The 21,673-nt window shown below is 39.5% G+C and overlaps 2 protein-coding genes across 13 annotated transcripts in view; one reads left to right on the top strand and one right to left on the bottom strand.

Annotated features, from left to right (window-relative positions):
* Positions 1–21,673, top strand: part of SLC15A2 (solute carrier family 15 member 2) — a 131,966-nt gene that overhangs the window by 100,337 nt on the left and 9,956 nt on the right. For 6 of the 7 annotated variants that reach the window (XM_069555389.1, XM_069555396.1, XM_069555416.1 and 3 more), the window contains 6 exons: positions 97–143; positions 1,997–2,107; positions 2,771–2,867; positions 5,561–5,707; positions 6,346–6,450; positions 6,780–7,206. In XM_069555389.1, the coding sequence (XP_069411490.1) occupies positions 97–143; positions 1,997–2,107; positions 2,771–2,867; positions 5,561–5,707; positions 6,346–6,450; positions 6,780–6,956 (684 nt within the window). In that variant the 3' untranslated portion in view covers positions 6,957–7,206. Of the gene's footprint in view, positions 1–96; positions 144–1,996; positions 2,108–2,770; positions 2,868–5,560; positions 5,708–6,345; positions 6,451–6,779; positions 7,207–21,673 lie in introns of those variants that run through there. The other variant, XM_069555407.1, reaches the window with a different exon arrangement.
* The window catches only part of ILDR1 (immunoglobulin like domain containing receptor 1), a 35,162-nt gene continuing 27,101 nt past the window's right edge, over positions 13,613–21,673 (bottom strand). For 2 of the 6 annotated variants that reach the window (XM_069555669.1, XM_069555695.1), the window contains 2 exons: positions 20,818–21,659; positions 13,613–16,700 (listed from right to left, as the gene is read on the bottom strand). In XM_069555669.1, coding sequence (XP_069411770.1) covers positions 16,659–16,700; positions 20,818–21,659 — 884 coding nt within the window. In that variant the 3' untranslated portion in view covers positions 13,613–16,658. Of the gene's footprint in view, positions 16,701–19,922; positions 21,660–21,673 lie in introns of those variants that run through there. The other 4 variants (XM_069555702.1, XM_069555677.1, XM_069555658.1 and 1 more) reach the window with 4 other exon arrangements.

Below are 21,673 nucleotides of genomic sequence, written 5' to 3' on the forward strand. Positions count from 1 at the left end.
TCAATATCTTACCAAGGATATATCTGATGATCAAATTTTATGATTATCAGTTCCCTCTAGTCACCTGTAACTGACTTTTACTTCCCTCTATTGTAGGTGAAGGATGAAGAAAACAAAACAACTAATGGGATGACAGCCATGAGGTTTGGATGTCAAGGAGACCCAGGCCTCTCTGTTCTCTTGAATCTGGGGTCTCTTCTGAGTTGTGGGGCTTCACATAAAGAAACTTCACAGTCTGCTTGTCTCGTACTAGGATTCTGTCTCCTAGAATATCAGGAGCATTGGTGTCAGAACACATTTCCCCAGGGAAGTGAGAGGAATAGATTCAAAACCAAGTCTTCTGGCTTGCTTTTTCATGTGGTACTCCAAGATGACCCTGTGTCTATGAACGCCCTCTGTGCTCTGCCACATAAATTGTTTCTGCTGCATGTTATCCACTTACCTGGCTCTTAAGAAAATAATTGAGTACTATCCTCTCTGTGATCACCAGAGAGAAATTTAGAAGTAAGCAAATAATCCTCCCTTCATTACTGGTAGTTGAACATCTTTTATAGTTACTGTGTTTTTAAAGTAAAGTTTAAAATAAACATATATAAGCATCATGGTTTAGTAAGGGTAACATACTTGGATTCAAAAGACTTGGTTTTGAATCTAGATAAAGCTGAAGGTCTTATTAGGCACCATGGGACAATTACAGAGATGGAGCCGTGAAGAGGTCACCTACTTACTGGGGCAGGAATCTGACATGATATAGATGCATATGTCTATGGCCATCAAGATTAGATGGTTGCTGTAGAGAACAGCATTTTAGAGAACTTTTAATGAAATGTTGAATGTCACTGAAGGCTGGAACAGTCATATTAATCTGCTTTTACATATGCTTCAGGGAGAAGGCGATGGCACCCACTCCAGTACTCTTGCCTGGAAAATCCCATGGACGGAGGAGCCTGGTGGGCTGCAGTCCATGGGGTCACTAATAGTCAGACACGACCGAGCGACTTCACTTTCACTTTTCACTTTCATGCATTGGAGAAGGAAATGGCAACCCACTCCAGTGTTCTTGCCTGGAGAATCCCAGGGATGGGGGAGCCTGGTGGGCTGCCATCTATGGGGTCGTACAGAGTTGGACACGACTGAAGTGACTTAGCAGCAGCAGCACATATGCTTCAGAAAAAGTAAACAGAGCCAAATAAGTCATACAACAGTGAGGCCAGGACTTCCCTGGTTCAAAGAGCAATGGAAACCTCCAGAAAGGATGAAATGAAGCAATTTCTGGGTTAGTGCAGGATGATTGAAAGCCCAGGAATCAACATCAAGGGTTTTAGAGAGAACTGACCTTCTAATCCCATGGGCCAGGGACTAACACAAATGCTACCGAAAATCCAAACTGAGGGACCAATTTGGGGGCTCGGGTTCAAAAGACTAAAAAAATGGTTCTGGAAGAGTTCAAGTTTGTCTGAAGACTCAAAACAATGAAAGCTCAACCTTCTGTGAGCTGGAGTCTGAGTTTTGCATAAAGCAAATCAGACTTCATTTATAAGAGGATGAAGTATCAGTTTTATATAAATACAGCGACTTAGCAGCAGCAGCAGTATGTATTTACATATACATAATTATTTTTCTTATGGAGTCTCAATTGATGAATTCCATCATTACAAAAGGGAAAGAAATTGGTTGCACCAGTGGTGAGTTGAGGAGATTCGGAGTGCCGTGAGTAATCACAATAGTGTCATCCTAGCGAAGATCAGGTAAGAGTGTGGCAGACAAAAAGCTAGCACCCAAGGAAAGAAAAAGATAGGGACAGCTAAGACTACTAATTCCTTATGTGCGAGTTCATTTATTCATTCAGTTAACAATATATATCATGTACCTTTTATGTGCCAGCCTCTGTTCTAGGCACTAGGCATATAGCAATAAACAAAACAGAAAAGGCCCCTGCCCATTTATCAGGTGGGAGATTTTGTCTGATTTCTAACAATGTCTCTATTATCCTTAGGTTTGTTAACACTTTGCATGAAGAGGTCAGTGTCTCCCTGGGTACAGATGCATCCCTCATTGTTGCTGAAGACTATGGTGTGTCTACTTACAGAACTGTGCAAAGAGGAGAGTAAGAGCACTACCCTGTGGACATTTTACTTTTACTAACAACTGATTTTTAAATACTTTCTTTGTGTATAGATGGGCAGATTAGGTATATCTCAGCTAATTGTAAATATAGACATACTCCTTCTCTGTTTCAGCCTTTAACTCTTTTCCTCAGTCTCTTGTTTTTCTGCACAGATATATTGAAACCATGCTTGTTGTGCATGCTTAACAAGACCATCTCCTGGAGGTTTGCCAGTTTATCATTGGCTCCCACTCCTACCCTTTGGTAACTCCTATGAACACCTTGTTACTTTGAGCTTATCCTTTCAGATTCACTGTTTTATGCTATTCCACTAATTCATAATGCTCAGAAAAATTCATAAGACTTAGAAGACTTAGAGTCTTAAGTTCACAATAAAAGGCAATTTATGCATTTTGCATTCAGGTTTAAGGTTAAAAAAAACCTTACTGAACAGGCAATGAAATCTCAGATCAGGCATAGAAAAGAACTTATTCTTTTCTGTAGAAAAGAAATTCACTCTGAGACTCCTTTCCTCAAAGAGAAAGGGTAGCTTTGCTGCTCGATTCACCATCAATAGAGAGACAAAATCACTCCTTCCACCAGAAATGGAGGTGCTTTTCTAAACTGTAATGTTTCGTCTAATCTAAATTTGTCCTGTTCCAGATATCCTGTGGTGCACTGTAGAACAAAAAATGAGGATTTTTCACTGAATTTGGGTCTACTAGACTTTGGTACAGCTTATCTGTTTGTTATTACAAATGTAAGTAGCTCATGACCATTCTTACTCTATTCTTCCATTTATCTGTATCTGTATCTATGTAACTATACCATATCTAAATTTATATATAATCTATATCTATCTGTATCTTACTCTATGGCAAGACAGCATCACATACTTATGATGGCTTATGGTGAACAATGTCGGATTTGTGATCTCTGAAGAAGAAGATATAGCTTCAGGACCAGGGACCAAGCTTGATCACTCAAGAGCTTTAGTGTAGCAGAGTTTTATTAAAGTGAAAAAGGGACAGAGAAAGCTTCTGACATAGACATCAGAAGGGGGACGAAGAGTGCCCCCCTTGCTAGTCTTAGCAAGGAAGCTATATATTTTTTCAATTGGTTATTACAGTAAATCAAAAGAATGTCTCAAGGTTGTAAAGGTCTTACCAGACCCACTCCCATAATATACATTTTAAAATGACAGGATTAGTCAGAAGGTTCTCAAGGAGAAACAGGTCCTCAAGCAGGATACATTGTTGTTACAGAGTTTAAGCAAAAACATATCCTTGAGCAACATGAATTGTTTTGTAGTGCAATCATCTCTGGGCTTAAAGAAAAAAACAAAAGGTTGTCCTTTTCTCCTCCTTGAGAATTCCAGGCCCTATTTCCTCCTTGAGAGACCCAGACCCTTTTCTCCTCCTTGGGGACACTGGACTTCTTATCAACCTACCTAGGAAATGACTCTTTCACTTACTTCTAGTGTAGGGTGATAGCTTCTATCAGTTCAGTTCAGTTCAGTCGCTCAGTTGTGTCCGACTCTTTGCGGCCCCATGAATTGCAGCACGCCAGGCCTCCCTGTCCATCACCAACTCCTGGAGTTCACCCAGACTCATGTCCATCAAGTCAGTGATGCCATCCAGCCATCTCATCCTCTGTCACCCCCTTCTCCTGCCCACAATCCCTCCCAGCATCAGAGTCTTTTCCAATGAGTCAACTCTTCAATAGCTACTACAGTGACTTTAAAAAACTCCTAAGATCTCAATAGAGGACATAAAAGAACACTGGCAAGAGGCCCAAGGTCTTGGGAAATGGTAGACATAATTTACCTTGAATCATTGCTGTGAGGTGACATGGTCTGCTCCAGTCTCATTATGGCACCAAGAAAACAATTATTTTGGTCTTCTTGACTGACTTCACATGTGATTTCCCTAGCTCCTAGAAAACTGATCTGCTAGCATATCACAGTCTGAAATACCAAGATTGGTAGCAAATGTCAATCTCTACACAAAGGTAACTATGGTCCCTCAAAAGCAATTGTGTCAGCAATTAGGCATGATACCTCTGAATTTTAATTCTGATGTCAACCTTGATTCCAATTTTAATTAATTACTTTTGACATTGTATTAAATATAAAAAGTGGACAATGAGTAAGAAAAAGATGAAAATTTCTTGAAGTGTGTTGAGAATCATCTAAAAAGTTTTATTAATATAATTAGTTAGCATGATATCTTTAGTATTCCATTTTTATTATATTTTATTGAAATATAATTCATATCATACATTTCACCCACTTAAAGTATATAATGGTTTTAAATGTAAAGGTAACATATTAAATATATATTGTATATTCAATACATACAGAATATGTTTTTAATAATATATATTCTGTGGTTTTTAATAAATTCAGAATTGTATAATTTTAGAACATTTTCCTCATTCCAAAGAGAAGCCACATACTCATTAGCAGTCACTCAACATTTCCTCCCAAACTCCCCAGCTCTAGACAACCACTTGTCTACTTTCTGTCTCTGCTATTATTAATCTCATGATATAGCCAGATATTATACCTACTATCTAATAACATTTACTACCTAATAACTTGGTTTTACTCCAAGGAAATATATAATTTCAAAAATTCCATTTATTATAATAAATATTACTAAATACAATCTATATACAAGAAAACCAACTCAGCTAAAAACCTTCATATAGTGAAACTAATTTTTAAAAAAAGATTGTAGAATCATGTATATTTGGTAACATTAATAACAAAATATTGACCCTGAAAAGATTCTTTTTGACCAAAATTTTACAGGAAAGTTGCATCTTTTGGACAAAATTTTTATGTGTGAGTTTAAAAATAATGGCCAGTAAATAGAATACAAAATAGTAGATGGTATTTGATATGGATTTTTAAAAATTGATCAATAAAATCTTCAGTGTAAGAGTTACCAAGAAAATAATTTCTGATATTATTCTGATATTATAATATTCTGATAAAAGTAATTTTACTAAAATAAATATTTAAATGGAAAATGTGAGAAATATTTTAATTGTACTTACATAGAAAATTGAACAAAGAATTAAGCATTTTTAAGTACATGCTTTTCTGAAAATTCATTGTTTGTATAATTCAGATGCCATTTCACATTTAAATATTAGCCAGAATCAAAATACCCAGTAGGTAAAAATGATGGGATACTGTAGTATGAAATAGTCTGCCATTTAAGGGCTCTGCAATAATGGTATCTGATTGACTGAAGCCAGCCAAGTGAGTGGTGTTACCAAAAGGAATTTAAAAAACCTGAAATTGTGTAGAAATTGCTCAGTTTCTTCATGGTACCACAAGAATGACAATACAATGAGGAGATGGATACAAGATCATAAATGCCATAGGCCAGGAATATTTACTTAAGACTCCTAACAAGCCCATTTCTTGTTTCCCTCACTAAGAGAACCAATCAGGGCCCTCAGGCCTGGAAGATGGAATACATCCCAGCCAACAAAATGTCCATCGCATGGCAGCTACCACAATATGCCCTTGTTACAGCTGGGGAGGTCATGTTCTCTGTCACAGGACTTGAGTTTTCTTATTCTCAGGTAGGTTTTTGCAAGTGGAAAGTGGAGGTGGAGCTATTGCTCAGAGGATGGAGTTTTAATCCTGACACTGTCTTAATTAGTTATGTGACTGTGGCCAAGACCTCCATTATTTGGGGCTTTAGATTCCTTACGATCTTAAGCAGAGAATCAGCTTGACCTCCAGGAACATGGCAGGCTGGATCCATGCTGTTTAGGATCCAGAAAGGGATATTTAAAACCAGAAAGGGATATTTAAAACATTAAGGACTGTGGGATCAAACTGCCCATGTTCAAATTTTGGCTGCATACCTATTGTATAACCTTTAGCAAGTGAATTATCATCTCTCTAAAGCTATTTTTATGTGTAAAATAAGAATAGTAATAGAACTTTTCCCTTAGGGTTATAATGAAGATTATATGCTATAATGAATTAAAATATTCAGTTAAGAGTGCCATCTTGTTACTATGAAAATTATTACCTGAATCATTTTACTATGTTCGATTACTATAAACATATTCCCTGAATCAATGTGAATGCTGAACTTAGAGGGGGAAGTTCAAATCTGGAAGTTTGGGTGGGAGAACTTTTCCGGATAGATGCTTGGTACAGGAGGGTGGTGTAGTGAGTTTCTTTAGTCACAAATTTGTGTCCTCTCTAGGCTCCCTCTAGCATGAAGTCTGTAGTCCAGGCAGCCTGGTTGTTGACTATAGCATTTGGGAATATCATCGTGCTTATTGTGGCACAGTTCAGTGGCCTGGCCCAGGTATGTACTAAGAGAAGCAGGAGCACGTGTCTACCCAAGGATTTCCCTCCCTCTTCCTCTGCTGCCCTTCCCCCACCCCTCTGTTTGCCACATTCCCCACTCAGCCCTCTGTCTTAAACATAGACTTTGCCAGGAAATAGACATGTAAGCTGCAATAATGGCCACCAAAGGCCCATGTGAGGAGAGGCCAATTAGTCCTGTCTTTTCCTACCAAAGCTCTTCCCAAACTGGTCACCCTGGGTCAGTCTGCTCCTCAGTCTTCATCTTAGAAAGATCAGCTTAGTATCAGGTCCTCCATATTTTTCTCTTATATGTATTTCTTCCAACAGTGGGCCGAATTCATTTTCTTTTCCTGCCTCATGCTGGTGGTCTGCCTGATCTTCTCCATCATGGGATACTACCATGTTCCTTTAAAGCCAGAGGATGTTCAGGGGTCAGCAGATAAGCAGACGCCCCAAATCCAGGGAAATATGATCAACCTGGAAACCAAGAAGACAAGGCTCTAATGGTTCCCTAGACTCTGCCCAGACCCTAGTTCCTGATTCTGGTCTTGGCCATCACCATCATCAAGCATTTTTTACTGCATCTTGGTTGGAAGAGAGAACAGCATCACAATGAACTGATCTCCTTCACTTCTCTCTGATGATAGAGGCAGTTCTAGGACTGGGTTTTTCAGTACATTAAAGCAAGGTCCCTGAGTCTTCATGTCTTCCTATATGTCACTGAACTCAATAAACCTTGTGTGGTTTTGCTGCAGCTGGCCTGGCATCTCCAAAAACACAAATGTATAATTGAGATTGATCTTTGTGGTTATCCAAGTTCTGTAGGAATTCTTTTACCTGCCATTTAGAGAAGTGCTGATTTAGGGCCAAATTGCAGAATAACAGAGAAATGGTATTTTCAGATGTCTTCATTAACAGTGTATTTGTTGTTTACAAGGACTTCAAGAATTGATATGTCTGGTGTGGTCTCATCCAGGGCCTGACTTGTCAGCTATTCAGGTTTAGTAAGACTGTAGTAAAATTTTCAGTACAAATAATAAAAGACAAAATGATATTTTATTAACACACAGGATAAGATATATCTTTCTGATAATTACAGTATTTTATCTACTAATCCAAACACCCCTTTCTCAGTATTGATAAGTCCTTGGAAACCAAATTAAAGACAGTAAACATGGTTCTACAAAACAGAAAAGTATAAACTGTAGAAGTCCTGATGAACAATTCTTATACAGTATATGCTTTTCTTAGGGACTATAATGTTTTAACTCTAGATTATGCCCACCTGTGGACAACTGTATAGACACTAATTATCATTTTCCAACCCTCATTTTCCGTGTTGTTGGCCCACCTTTTTATTATATTATCTTATTTATTGCTGCTGCTGCTGCTCCTGCTGCTGTCTCTTTGCTGCTGTTGCTGCTGCTGCTAAGTCGCTTTAGTCATGTCCAATTCTGTGTGACCCCATAGACGGCAGCCCACCAGGCTCCCCCGTCCCTGGGATTCTCCAAGCAAGAACACTGGAGTGGGCTGCCATTTCCTTCTCCAATGCATGAAAGTGAAAGTGAAGTCGCTCAGTCGTGTCTGACTCTTCGTGACCCCATGGACTGCAGCCTACAAGGCTCCTCTGTCCATGGGATTTTCCAGGCAAGAGTACTGGAATGGGGTGCCTTTACCTTCTTTGTATTTATTGCTACAAATATTTAATAATAACAGTATTTTTTATGAAAACAACTTCCTTTCTTACTGGTACTTCCTTCAGCTTCAAAGTAGTGGATCTGTTTTGATATTTTTTCCTGTTTTACTTTCCCCCCAAATTTTAAATGCCCTATTTATGAAAAAAAAGTTAATACTCTAGTAAACCCAGTACTCTAGGTTTGAGCTTCTAAAATGGCAGTGCTCAATGCAGGACATAGTCCCGTATCAGGATTCTAGCAAAATCCGGAGTTGAAGGAAGAAGTGATAGAATATGACAGGGTTTTGTTTGTTTGTTGCTGTGTTGGTGAAAAAAGTTAAGAAATAATACCTTGCACACAGTGAATGACTCAGTGGACAGACATGGGAATATAATGACTTCTGGGGGAAAGTATTGCTGGGAGAAAAGTTCAGAATAGCTGTCCTAGAAAGTCTCATTTCCATTGGTTTTGCTCCATTATTCTCATTTAGAACTGTTTTGAGTCAGTCTCACATTGTAGACATAACAAGAAAAGTTGTTCCGTTTTCCCAAGCTTTAATACTCTGGTCCTGGTTACCAAGTTTTCAGAAGTGCTGAAGTGGCAGCAACACTATCCAGTTTCCACAGATAACCTTTTTAACATTATGTATGTTTATCTACTCATTTACTTGACTGGCTGGGTCTGAGTTATGGCACTTGGGATCTTCATTGTGGCAATCTGGCTCTTGGTCATGGCATGAGGAATCTAGTTCCCTGACTAGGAATTGAAACCAGGCCCCCTGGATTGGGAGTGTGTTGTCTTAATTGCTGGACCACCAGGCAAGTCCCTCCAGAAATATCTTGATGTGACCCTGAGTTTGCTTCTTCAGAAAATACTGTCCCCATTTCAGCAGCTTTAACTCAATCTGTTCTATGAACTACTATCTCAGAGATATTAACAGTGCTAATAGTTTTTTTGGACAAATAAATTTTGGAAATGAAGAATATTACATCCTCTTAACACCTGGATATTAAAGATTCTGAGAAATCCTTCAGCAAAGACATAAGACTCTTTGTTCAGCCTCATATGGTATAGTGTTCTCCAGAACACTGACTTGGGAAAAACTGGCAGACAATTCTTTATGTTGAACTAAAAGCTTTCTTTATGAAACTGCCTACCATGGTTCTTTCCTTTATGGCTAACTAGAATTAGCATAAACCTCTCTTTTATGCAGTATTCTTTTTGCTATATGGGGAGAATTTTCATGTTGCCTCAAGTAAGCATTTAGCAAGCTAAAGATTCTCAGCTTTTTTCATGGCTCTTCACAGGGCACAGTCTAGACCTTTCACAACTGCTTTGAAAACCACTAATCTCCTTTCTGTCTCTGTTAGAGTTACCTTTTCTGGATCATATGGTATGTGGTCTTTTGCATCTGGCATCCTCTACTGAGCATGTTTTTGAAGTTTATCCATGTTGTATCCATGTTGCTTGATATGCAACAGTGGGTCAGAATCCCTCTTAATATGGGTTGCTGTTGCGTACGTGCTCAGTTGCTCAGTCATGCCCGACTTTGTGATCCTATGGACTATAACCCTCCAGGCTCCTCTGTACTTGGGATTCTCCAGGCAGGAATACTGGTGTCGGTTACAATTTCCTCCTCCAGGGGGTCTTCCCAACCCAGGGATCAAACTTGCAACCCCTGCGTCTCATGCACTGGCAGGCAGATTCTTTATCATTGAGCCACCTCGGAAACCTGAACACGTTTTAAAAGAATTTTTATCATTCTATATATGCATAGAAAACATTTTGGAATGATATTCATCTACTAAAGATTTTTATTGAGGCACAGTAGATATACCATTGAATTCATTCCTTATACGTGTACAATTGAATGATTTTTAGTACAATCATCACCATAATCCAACTTTAGAATACTTCCATCACCCCAAAAAGGAACCTCTTGTCCACTTGCAGTCAATTCCTATTACACCCCTGGCTCGGGCAACCACTAATTTCCTTTCTGTCTCTGTTAGAGTTACCTTTTCTGGATCATATGGTATGTGGTCTTTTGCATCTGGCATCCTCTACTGAGCATGTTTTTGAAGTTTATCCATGTTGTAGCACCTATCAGTTATATATATGTTTTTAACTACAGAATAGAATTCCATTGTGTGGATATACTATATTTTAAACCATTCACCAGTTGAGGGAAATTTAGATTTTTAACTGCACTTTTAGTTATTAAAAATAAGGCCCCTATGACCGTTCAAGTTTTCACACAAATAGAGTGTTCATCTTGGATATATGCCAGGGAATGAAACTACTGGGTCGCATGGTAAATTTATGTTTGATATGTTTTTTTGATTGCCAAAAGGCATTTTAAAATGGCTACATCATTTTACATTTCAATCAGCAATTTTCATTTCTCCATGTCTAGGCCTTCACTTATTATTCTTTTATTATCATCATTCTAGTGGTTGTGAAGTAGTGTTACATTGTCATTTTTTAATTTCTATTTTACTAATAAACAGCATCTTTTCATGTGCTTATTAGCCATCTTTGTTTTCTCTGGTGAAATCTCTGTTCAAATCTTGCCTATTTTTAAAAATTAGGTTGTTTATCTTCTTGAGTTGTGAGATTTCTTTATTCTGGTTAGCAATATTTTGTTAGAAATATGATTTGTCATCATATTCTCTACGTTGTGACTTGTATTTCCATTTGCGTAATGGTGTCTTTTGAAGTGCAAAAGTTTTAAATTTTGATGAAGTCCAATTTATAAATTTTTCTTTTAAGGGTTATACTACTGGTGTCATATCTAAGAACTATTTAACTAATCCAAGGACACAAAGGATTCCAACTAGTTTTTTCTAGATGTTGTAGTTTTAATTTTCACAGTTAGGTCTGTTGTCCATTTTGAGTTAACTGCTTGTGTATGCAACGAATCCACCTTTTTGCTTGTGGCTATGCAAATGACCCAGCAGCGGTTTGTAGAAAAGACTATTTTTTCTCCACTGAGTTGCCTAAATAGCTTTGGCAAAAAAATCAGTTTATTATAAATACAAGGATTTGTTTCTGGGCTCTTAGTTATTTGCCACTGACCAATATGTCTGTCCTTGTGTCAGTATCACACTATCTCAATTATGATAGCTTTATAATACATTTTAAAATGAGAAGATATAATCTTCCAATTGTACTTTTCAAGGTTGACTATTCTGGTAATCAGTCTTGCATAACACCCAGGTCTTCCCTGGGGGCCCAGTCAGTAAAGAGTCTGCCTGCAATGGAGGAGACCCAGGTTCAATCCCTGGGTCAGGGATGCCCTGGAGAAGGAAATAGCAACCCACTCAAGTATTCTTGCCTGGAAAATCCCATGGACAGAGGAGCCTGGTGGGCTACAGTCCGTGGGGTCACAGAGAGTCGGACACGACTGAGTGATTAACACTCACCTAGAATAAATCCCAGTTGTTCATGGTATATACTTATTTTTGTGTATTAAAATACTTGGTAATATTCTGTTAAGGATTTTTGCACCTAAGTTCAGGAGGACTGTTTGCAGTTTTCTTTTTTTCTGACTGTATCTTTGTCTGGCTCTACTGTCTTCCTGAATAAGGTGGGAAATGTTTCCCCCTCTTCTATTTTCTGGAAGAGGTATAAAGTTAGTTTTAATTACCCTTTAAAAGTCTGATAGAATTGTCCAGTGAAACTATCTGGGCTTTGAGTTTCATTTTGGAAAAGTTTTTAATTAAAAATTCAATTTCCTTCATGGTCATAGGGCTATCCAGATTGTCTATTTCATCATCTTGGTGCTTAAGGAATTGTTTTTTTTTTCTACATTGTCATATTTATGATCATATAGTTATATGCAGTATTCCTTTCTTTTAACAGCTGCACTATCTAGCATGATATATCCTATTTCATTCCTGATGTAGGCAATATGTGTTCTATTTTTGTCAGTCTTGCTAGAGGCTTATCAAATTTACTGATTCTTTTTTTTTTTTTTTTTGAAGAATGAACTTTTTGTTTTCTTGGGTTTTTTTTTCAGTAATGTTTTCCTATTTCCAGTTTTATTTTCTGCTATTATTTCATTCCTTCTGCTTGTTTTGGGTTTATTGTGCTCTGTTTTCTAGTTTTTGGATGAAAGAATTTAAATTATATTACACCTTTCCTCATTTTAAATGTAAGCATTTGGTGCTATAAATTTCCCTCTCAGTACTGCTTTAGCTGCCTCCTACACACTTTGTGTTCTAATTTTTATTTAGTTCTATCTACTTTTTAATTTTCATTGAGGCTTATTGTTTACCCATAATTATTTAGAAGTATGTTGCTTAGTTTCCAAATATTTTGAGAGTTTCCTGTTGTCTTTGTTACAGATTTCCAGTTTGATTCCATTGTAGTCAGGGCATATAAGCTTTATGATTTCAATTTTATTTGTCAAGGTCTGTTTTATGATATATTTTATGGGTTTTGTTTTTTTTTCTACTTGGTGAATGTTCCACAGAAATTGAGAAAACTATATTCTACTGTTGTTGGATGGTCTGTTTTATGTTAATTAGATCTTGATGATTGTGTTGCTCAGATGTTTTTGCCTAATACTTCTATCAGTTACTGAATGGGAGTAATGTTAAGGTTCCCAACAATAATTGTAGATTCTTCTCTTTCTCCTTTCAGCTTTAACAGTTTTGCCTCATGTATTTGAAGCTCTATGGTTTAGTTTATACACATTAGTATACTGTCTTCCTGACAGACTGATCCTTTAACTATTATATAATATCTTTTTGTCTCTGATAATTTTCTTTGCTATGAAGTCTACTTTAGGAGATTTTAATACTGTCACTCCTTTTCATTTTTATTATTAATGTGTACATGGTGTATCTTTTCCATCCTACTTTAGGCTACCTGTAGTTGAATACAAAGTGAATTTCTTATATGGAACATATAGTTGGATTTATTTTTAATATTTTAATCTGCTCTGCTAATCTGTCTTTTGATTGGCATATTTAGACAGTTTACAACAAAGGCAATTATGTTAGTTAGCACTTTAGGATTTTATTATTTCCTACTTGTTTCTTTTGGATGTTGTTGCTGTTTATTCTCTTTCTTACCTTTCTGCAGGTTACTTGAACATGTTTTCAGATTTCATGTTGATTTATTTATAGCACTTTTGAGTTCATCTCTTTGTAGTTTTCATATGGTTGCTCTGGATACTACTTCTAACTCTGTACTTGGTATCACACTGTTTACTACTTAAAAGGAAGTATAGAAACCTCACTTCCAGTTAGGTTTCTTTACCTTCCTCACCTTTTCCTATTTTTGTTAACTCACTGTATAACTCCCATTTCTTTTGCAAGATTTTTTTTCCCCTTTGGGGTTTTATAAATCATATTTTATGACTGAAACAAATTATAATACTATCTAATACTCAAAAGAATGTATTGTATGGACTCATATTTCTAACCTATTTTTTCTTTTGCTTTCTGATGCTTAAGTTTCCTTTTATCCTTTTTTTTCTGTTTCAAGAACTTCTATCCAGTCTTTCCAGGATTTATCTGCTAGTCGCAAAACCTTTTAGTTTTCATCTGTGAATGTTTTTATTTTCCCATTTCTAAAAACTGGTTTGCCAGATACAAAATTATGAGTCAATAGTTCTTTTCATTCAGCACTTAAAAAATATTTTGACATTTCCTTTTTCATGATCTCACATGAGAAATCTGTTCATATGGTGTTTCCCTACAGGGACTTCATTGTTTTTCTCTGGCTGCTTTCAAGGTTTTTTGTCTTTAGTTTTCAAAAGTTTAATTATGATGTGTATTGACATGGATTCTTGGGATTTATCCTGTTTAGAGTTTCTTGAATCTCTATGTTGATGTTTTTCATCAAATTTGGCAAGTTTTCAGTCATTGTTTTTTCAAATGTTTATTCATTCTTCTTTCTTTTTCCTCTGCTTTCTTGGACTCCAATGATATGAATGTTGGATATTTTGTTATTAGTCCACAGGTCCCTGAGGCTCTGGTCACTTTTTCCCAATCTCTTTTCTATTTTTCATATTGGGTGAATTCTGTTGTTTTGTCCTCATGTTCACTGATTCATCATCTCCACTCTACTGTGAGCCCATCTAGTAAGTCTTAAATTTCTATTTTCAGTTCTATAATTTCCGTTTTTTTTTTTTTTTTGCATAACTTCTATTTCTTTTCTGTGATTTTTTATACTTGTATTTAGTAAATTTGTAATTGATTATTGTAGCATTTCTATAATGCCTGACTTTAATTCTTATCAGACTAATTACAACATCTGAGTCATCCTGGTGTTGGCATTCATTCAAGTTGTGATTTTTCTTGTTTCTTGATTTATACCCTGGACATTTTGTCCATAATGTTATGAAAATCTGAGTTCTAAATATTTCACAGGAAGTTACTCTATTTAGGTTTAACATGAGTCTTAGCCTACTTTTGTAGGCTGATTCCACTAATTGTTTAATTTTCAGAGACTTTGTGACTGCCTGAGGGTTGAAATTTCCTCTGGCTGGGTTGCCAAGATACCTCTTGATGAGGGAGGGGGGTGGGGGAAGTCTTCAGTCAGTAACCCTCGCCCCACCTCCAGCTACCCAGGTTTCTTTGGGCAGGGAGGAGAATAAAGTGATTTCTTGGACCCAGCTGCTAGCTATAAGGCTACTAGCTGAGACAGGTTCTTTCTCCTGGTTCCACCAGAGAGCCCTCATATCTCTGGGCAGAGGAGTCTCTGGCCCTTGGGGTCAATTAAGGTTTCTCCAGTTGGGCCACCTGCTTACTGGGTCCTCCCATCCACATCAGCATCTCTCCATAGAAAAGAGTAATCTCTGATTCAGCAGGGAAGGAGAATGCTTCCCCTGGTCACTTATTTTTGACAGGACTCCCAGTAGGTCCCTCTTCCCTGAGGTTGTAAGAGGGGCTTCCACTAGATCCAGGGGAAAGAACAAGCTACTAGACTACCGTCTGTTGCCAGATGGGAAGTCAGAAAAGACCAGGTCTGGGTGGCTGCCTTCTGCTGGTTGCGGGACGCAAGATGCCCTGCCTCTGTGTTGTCATCTGGTCCTGGGTTCCCAAACCAGCTCACTTTCTTCTTAGCACTCTTCAGATTTCTTGTTTGTCTCTTGTAACATTTCTAGGATTTATAAAGTTGTGTTTAGTGAGGAGGAACAGAGGAAAAGAGGTCTATGTCAGCTTGTCCGGACCAGAAGTCTCTCAGTTACTGAATTATCTATTAAAAATTTAATTTTTTTCTATTTTGCCAATTTAGACTCAGTTACATTATGGATATTAAAATGATCTCAAAGAAACATTTGCCCAGTGCAGGCATTTAACCAGTTTTCTCCAATATGTAATTAATAGAAAAATGGATGGAGAAAAAATAGATGTCAATACAAAAGGATCTAAAATGAGCTTAAGGCCATACACATAAAGATACTGTTGAGGAACACACATGTATTCACACACACTTCATCTTAGGACATCTCCTTATGGTCTGCTGGAGGAGAGAGTCTCTACATGAAGCACAAATGGATTCATGAAGACACCAGAGGGGGCTAAGGAAAATGAGAGAGATGTAGGGCCTGTTACAGAGAGGCACAGATCCTTCCTCCTGGGGCACCGAGTGGCAAAACCTGTCTGGATGCCTTTACTTGGGAAATCCCCACCCCGCAAGGCTAAATGGTGCCAAGAGAAAGGTGGCTCCACAACTATCGGGTTGGTCTGGCTCTTCTCTGAGACTTAGTCGGGGAAGGTTTAATTTCAAATGCATCAAAATAGGTATCTAGGACAGAATCCTCAAGCCAGTACCTTTCACTTCTTATTTATGTACTGTGCTATTCCCCAAAAGCATTTAAAGTGATTTTAATGGATACATACTACATAAAAAATATATATACAGATACAGGCAAAAAAAGAAAAAGAAAAAAGCAAGATGAAAACAAAGGAAAGGAATAAAACTGGCGCAAAAGTGCTTCTCTGTGACTTTGTACACTTGCAATAAATAGCCTGTGAGAGGGCACATTGCTAGAACATTTCCTGTGCCATCTCTGTGTGAACCCTCAAAGACACTCAGGACCAGTCTTGGGGGCAGTAAAGTGGACTCATAACATGAAGGGATCCTCTAGATATGCTATCGAGGGAGACGAGGTTCCATGGAAATTTCCCTATAGTGCTCCATAGATTTCTTGCTCTGAGACATGTTTGATTTCCTCTTAAAGATTCCTGAGTTCTCACCTTGAGAATGGCCGCAGTTCTGAGCAATGTGACCCAGTTGAAGGCTCAGGTTACTAAGTTCCTGAGGGACCACATCCCAGTTAGGATTCATTACAAGTCTGACTACCTGAATATGCAGTGTGTACCAAGGTTAAAACAACAGTCATTAACTCCTCAAACTTTGTTTATAAAATTCTTCCATCTGATTCTCAGAATCTAAGCCAAAGATGTTAGATACAAACTTGCGGTGTCCATCTCAAGCCAACTGGAAATTTAGATGCTGCTGACACACAGGAGCTGCGAAGTCGCCACAGAAGCAGAGTTGTGCCCGGTGACTAAATGACCACACTCCTTCCACTATGGGAGCTCTCTCTCTCCTGGGGAATATAAGAACACAATAATCCAGTCAGCTGTGCTCTATTGTCTATGTGTACAATACACAAGTGGGCTTGATTCAGGTGCAAATCCTCAGTGAGTGGTGGCTGCTGGGACAGCAGCTCTGAATCTAAAACATTACTTCTTGACTCTTCGTGAAGCCAGTTTCTCCCCCTGGCTTTGGTTTCTTGCTTTTCCTACCTTTCTGAGCCTCCCTCAACCACCTTTAACTTCTGAAAACTTCTCATTCACTCTGCCTCTTACTGACTTTTGACATCTTTAAATCTCTTGAAAAAAAGATACCCTGTTCATTCATCAGCACCTCTCTCTATAACTCATTCATGAAGACATGGCCCAGTTTTCTTTTCTCTAATTATATTCTCCTGAACCATTTGTTCTCAACCCTGCCTAAAAAGTTCAGTTTCATACCATGGTATTTCTCTGAAGTTACTTTTTCAGATCACTAATTACCTCTTGCTGACCAAACTCAGTGACTTTTCTTCAGAAGTTATTCCACTTGATCTTTTGGTTTTTTTCATCTTGTGCTACGAGGGCTTCAAAGAGCATGGTTTTCATTTCTCATATTTCTCTATGTACTGGAGATTATTTTTATTCTAGTTTTGAATATCTACAGCTGTCATCAATGAATGTGACCTTTCTTGTTGGAATGGCAAGGTATGTCTCAAAACATAGTGTTCAAAATGTACATGTATGTACTACATCATGTTGCTTCAAAAATTTTGTTTGTTTCCATTTTATCAAGAAAGTTTTAGGGGACATGGTTTCTAATCAAAATGATGTGGGATGGGAGAGAGTGGCCAAACTGGCAGAGTAGAAAGGCCCTGAGTTCACCTCCTCTCATCAGCACACCAAAATTACAACTATTTCCAGAATAACCATCGATAAGGAAAAAAAAAAAAAACAACTGGAACCTATAAGAAAATACCTCCTGGAACCAAACACATAAAGAACTACGTGAGACAGGTAGGAGGTGCAGACCTGCAATATAATCAAATCCCGTATCCCCCTGGGTAAGTGACCCACAAACTGGAGAACAGTTATATTGCAGAAGTTCTTCCACAGGAGTAAGTGTTCTGAGCCCCATGTCAGGCTCCCCAGCCTGGGGACCAGGCATCAGGAAAATCAGCCACTAGAGCATCTGAATATTTAATATTCTTCATAAGTATTTTGTAAAAAGCTATGGCAAAGTTGCACCTGCTGAAAGCCTGAGGGCTTTCCCAGTGGCCCAGTGGTTGAGAAGCCACCTGCCAATGCAGGGGATGTGGGTTCAATCCCTGGTCTGGGATGATCCCACATGCCACAGGGCAAGTAAGCCACTATTACTGAGCCTGTGTTCTAGAGCCCACCCACGTGCTGCAACTACTGAGCCCGTGTACCCTAGAGCCAGTGCTGCACAACAAGAGAAGCCACGGGAAGCCCATGCACCGCAATAGAGAGCAGCACCTGCTCACTGCAACTGGAGAAAGCCCGGCACAAGAACCGAGAGCCAGCATGGCCATAAATAAATCTTTTTAAAAAAATCTTAAGAAAATAGTGATACATTTTATCAACCTGAGTAGAGAAACTTCAAGTTATATATAATTAAAGATCACCATCTAGTGGCCCAAATATATTATAACTTCTAAAATTAGCTGCAAGCTCCAAAGACTTTAAACGTTAGAAGGTGTTTTGAAAGCCTCCAGCCCCATCAAGGAGAGAAGCAAAGAATGAAATTTTGGCCCCATTAAAGGCATTCAAGGGGCTTTCCCTGGTAACTCAGAAGTAAAGAACCCACCTGCTAATGTAGGGGACACAGATTCAATCCCTGGTTGAGGAAGATCCCCTAGAGAAGGAAATGGCAACCCATTCCAGTACTCTTGCCTGGGAAATCCCATGGATAAAAGAGCCTGGTGGGCTATAGTCTATGGAGTCACAAAAGAGTTGGATACAACTTACTAAATAACAACAACAACAAAGGCATTCAAAATTCAAGTTACAAACAAAACACGGTGCCCTCCAAACCAATCACCCTTCTAAATCAAGCTTTGGTCCTGGGCCTCTGGTCATTCAGGATATGAGTGGACAGTTGAATGTGATAAATTGAAGTGAAAACTCTTTTGGAGATAAGCTCAGCGAAATCCAAAATAATGAAGGCCTTTAGAATTATCTTGAGTGGACTTTTCCTCTCACAAGCAACTTTACAATTGAAAATTTGGTTTGCTTATGACAGAATGATTCTGTGTACACCCTGATGAAAGGTGTACTATAAAGAAAGGTGTACTATAAAGGAAGCTATAATACTTTCAGAAAATAAGGAAGAAATAAAAGTCACAAGAAAACATTGCCCCACAGATTTTTTTCTAATTAGGCAGCATGAATTGAAAAGAGCACAGGCTTGAGAGTTAAAGGGCTTTGTTCAAATTTTGGTTTCACTCCCTCTTGGCTGTGTGACCTTGAGCATGTTACTTAACCTCACTAAGCCTCACAGGGCAGTTGCAAGGATTAAGTGAAATAAGACCTAGAAATGGCTTATCCCAACATCCAGAACATAACTGATACCTCACTTCACCCTTCTTTCACTTACAAGAAACTACATAATTTAGAAGAAAATAAAGGAAAATTTAAATTTCTTCTTTAACTTAGAACAAAATAGGATTTGGGTTTGAAGGTGGGTTTTAATTTTTTCTTTGTTACAGTGAAGATAAGAGACCATCTAGTAACCATATGACCAAAGTAACAGTGATTGTCTTGACTCTGATTTTGTATTTTCTTTCAGGATGTAATTTTCTTACTGGTAACATGGAAGAGTTGTATCCACTGTAAATGAACAGGGTGTTGAAAGGATTAAATGAAACACTGCATAAATGTCCATGGCTCAGTGCCACTTAGTTTCGTAAGTTTCATTATTACTCTTTGCCTCTCTCATGGGACATCTGTGAGAATATAATTGCCATCAATTATTTCAGAAATGCCTGTGGGCCTTCACTATCTTCCTCACAAATCACTCTTTTACCAAGGTTCTTCCCTAGAGAGACCAGCACTGAGGCGCTCACAAGGTGCCTGTTTCTTTGCACACACTACACAGATGACTGATTTTAAAACAAGGCACAGCAGAACCTGCATTTCCAAATAAGAGTTGTATCAAAGTGCATGAGAGATTAAAATTCTTGTTCCTCTAATATCCCTCTACTCTGAGAACCTCCCTCACAACCTGCTCCATATCCTTTTATTTTTTTTTAATTTTTATTTTTACTTTATTTTACTTTACAATACTGTATTGGTCATATCCTTTTATCTCAGCAGAAACAAAACAAAAAGGATTTTGAATGAATAAAGAAATAGATTTTTGTGAGTAGCTTGTAAGTTGGTTCTGAAGGCAATTCACGAATATTTTTGAGCAACAACCAGCATAACTTGCAAGAGACAAGTTTATATCACTGAGGTATATTAATTATAAAATGACTTTAAAGTCACACCTTACAGTGGAAAAGGGTCTATATTCAGAGGCATTAAAAAGCCTGTTTCCTTTTGTACCCCTTTCAGGCTCTGACATTGGCACCTTGCCTGTTCACAGAATCCTAAAGTTTGACCCATATTTGGGATATCAGGTTTTTTTGTTTCGTTTTGGGTCTGTTTCTAAATCATTGTAATGATACTTTCTAGAGGGGTCTCCAAGGGCTGCATCCTCAAATACAACAGACCCTTGCACCCTGTCAGGCCCACTGTTCTAATTTGGGGAATGGAAATTGTTGCTAAGTAAAGCAAGGCAGCCTGAAGGCCTGCCCTGGAGTCCTAGCTCTACTATTCACAAGGTACTTAATTATTTTGAGCCTGGTTTCCTCCCTGTGAAATGGGGGGACCCTGCCCAGCTGGCCTCCGGGAACCGTGATGAGGGGTGGAGCCAGGCTGGGGCCAGGAAACCCCTCCTGAAGCATCAAGCTTGCCCTGAGCGCTCACTGTTCCTTCCAACTCTGCAAGAGGTGTCTGGAGCCCAGAGGGCGAGCAGTGCAAAACAGGGACCGGGGCCCTCCATGGAGGCGTATGAGGTGGCCTGCGTCAGCCTGGATGAAGAGTCCTTACTGCCCACTCCCGACCCTCAGCAGGAAGCCCCAGGCTCACCAAGCGCCTCTTCACACTCCCTTTTTTCTTGCCATTCTTGCCTGAGCTGACATCCAGCGAGCGGTAGCTGGGTGGTTTCTCCTCAGGCCAGTTTGGGGAGCACGAGCGACGATGGCGGCGGGTCTCCCAGCTCTGGGGCTGCCTCTCCTTCTCCTCCTCGGAGCTCCAGGAACTGAGGCCAGAGGGCAGGGGAGGGGAGTAGCTGCGGGGCCTGCGCCTCTGGTGCCCCTGAGCGCTTTCCTTGGGGCTGGGCCTGCGGGGATCTCTCTCTGGGTAGCGGCTCCGGCTCCGGAGAGGGGGGCGGCGGGGCCGCCAGCGGGCCTCACTGGATGAGGGGCCGTCGCCGTCGCTGAGGCTGTCCCTGTCTGACCAGGGCCTGGGTGACCAGCGATGCCTGGAGCCGCGGTTCCTCCCACGCCGCAGTCGGTCCAGCTCCCGTTGCTCCAGCTCCCAGCACTGAGCCTCAGGATCCCGGAGCTCCTGGTGGAAATCAGAGTAGCGGTGCTGCCTTCTCCCCTCCCTCAGATCCCAGGGTCTGGGGGGAGATGGCGGTGCAGGGAGCCACTGCTGGCGGGAGGAGCTGCTGGTCCTCCGCGAAGCTGGCAGGTCTCTGACCAGGGGAGGCAGGTGGATGACTCTGCGTTCCACAACCTCAGAGCCCAGGGAGGACAGGATGCTGCAGGGGTGGCCAGACGTGGCCTGGAGGTCAGGCGGCAGAGGCTGGGCTGGGTTGAGGTTCCGCAGCTCCTTCTCCAAATACTCTAGGACACCATTGGGGATGGGAGGGTGAGCGATTGCCTGGGTCACTGGCACCTCGGGGAGGCTGGATCGCAGGGACAAATCTGAGTGAAAACAA

Source organism: Ovis canadensis, chromosome 1 (genome assembly GCF_042477335.2).
Source record: "Ovis canadensis isolate MfBH-ARS-UI-01 breed Bighorn chromosome 1, ARS-UI_OviCan_v2, whole genome shotgun sequence".
Classification (NCBI taxonomy): Eukaryota; Metazoa; Chordata; class Mammalia; order Artiodactyla; family Bovidae; genus Ovis; species Ovis canadensis.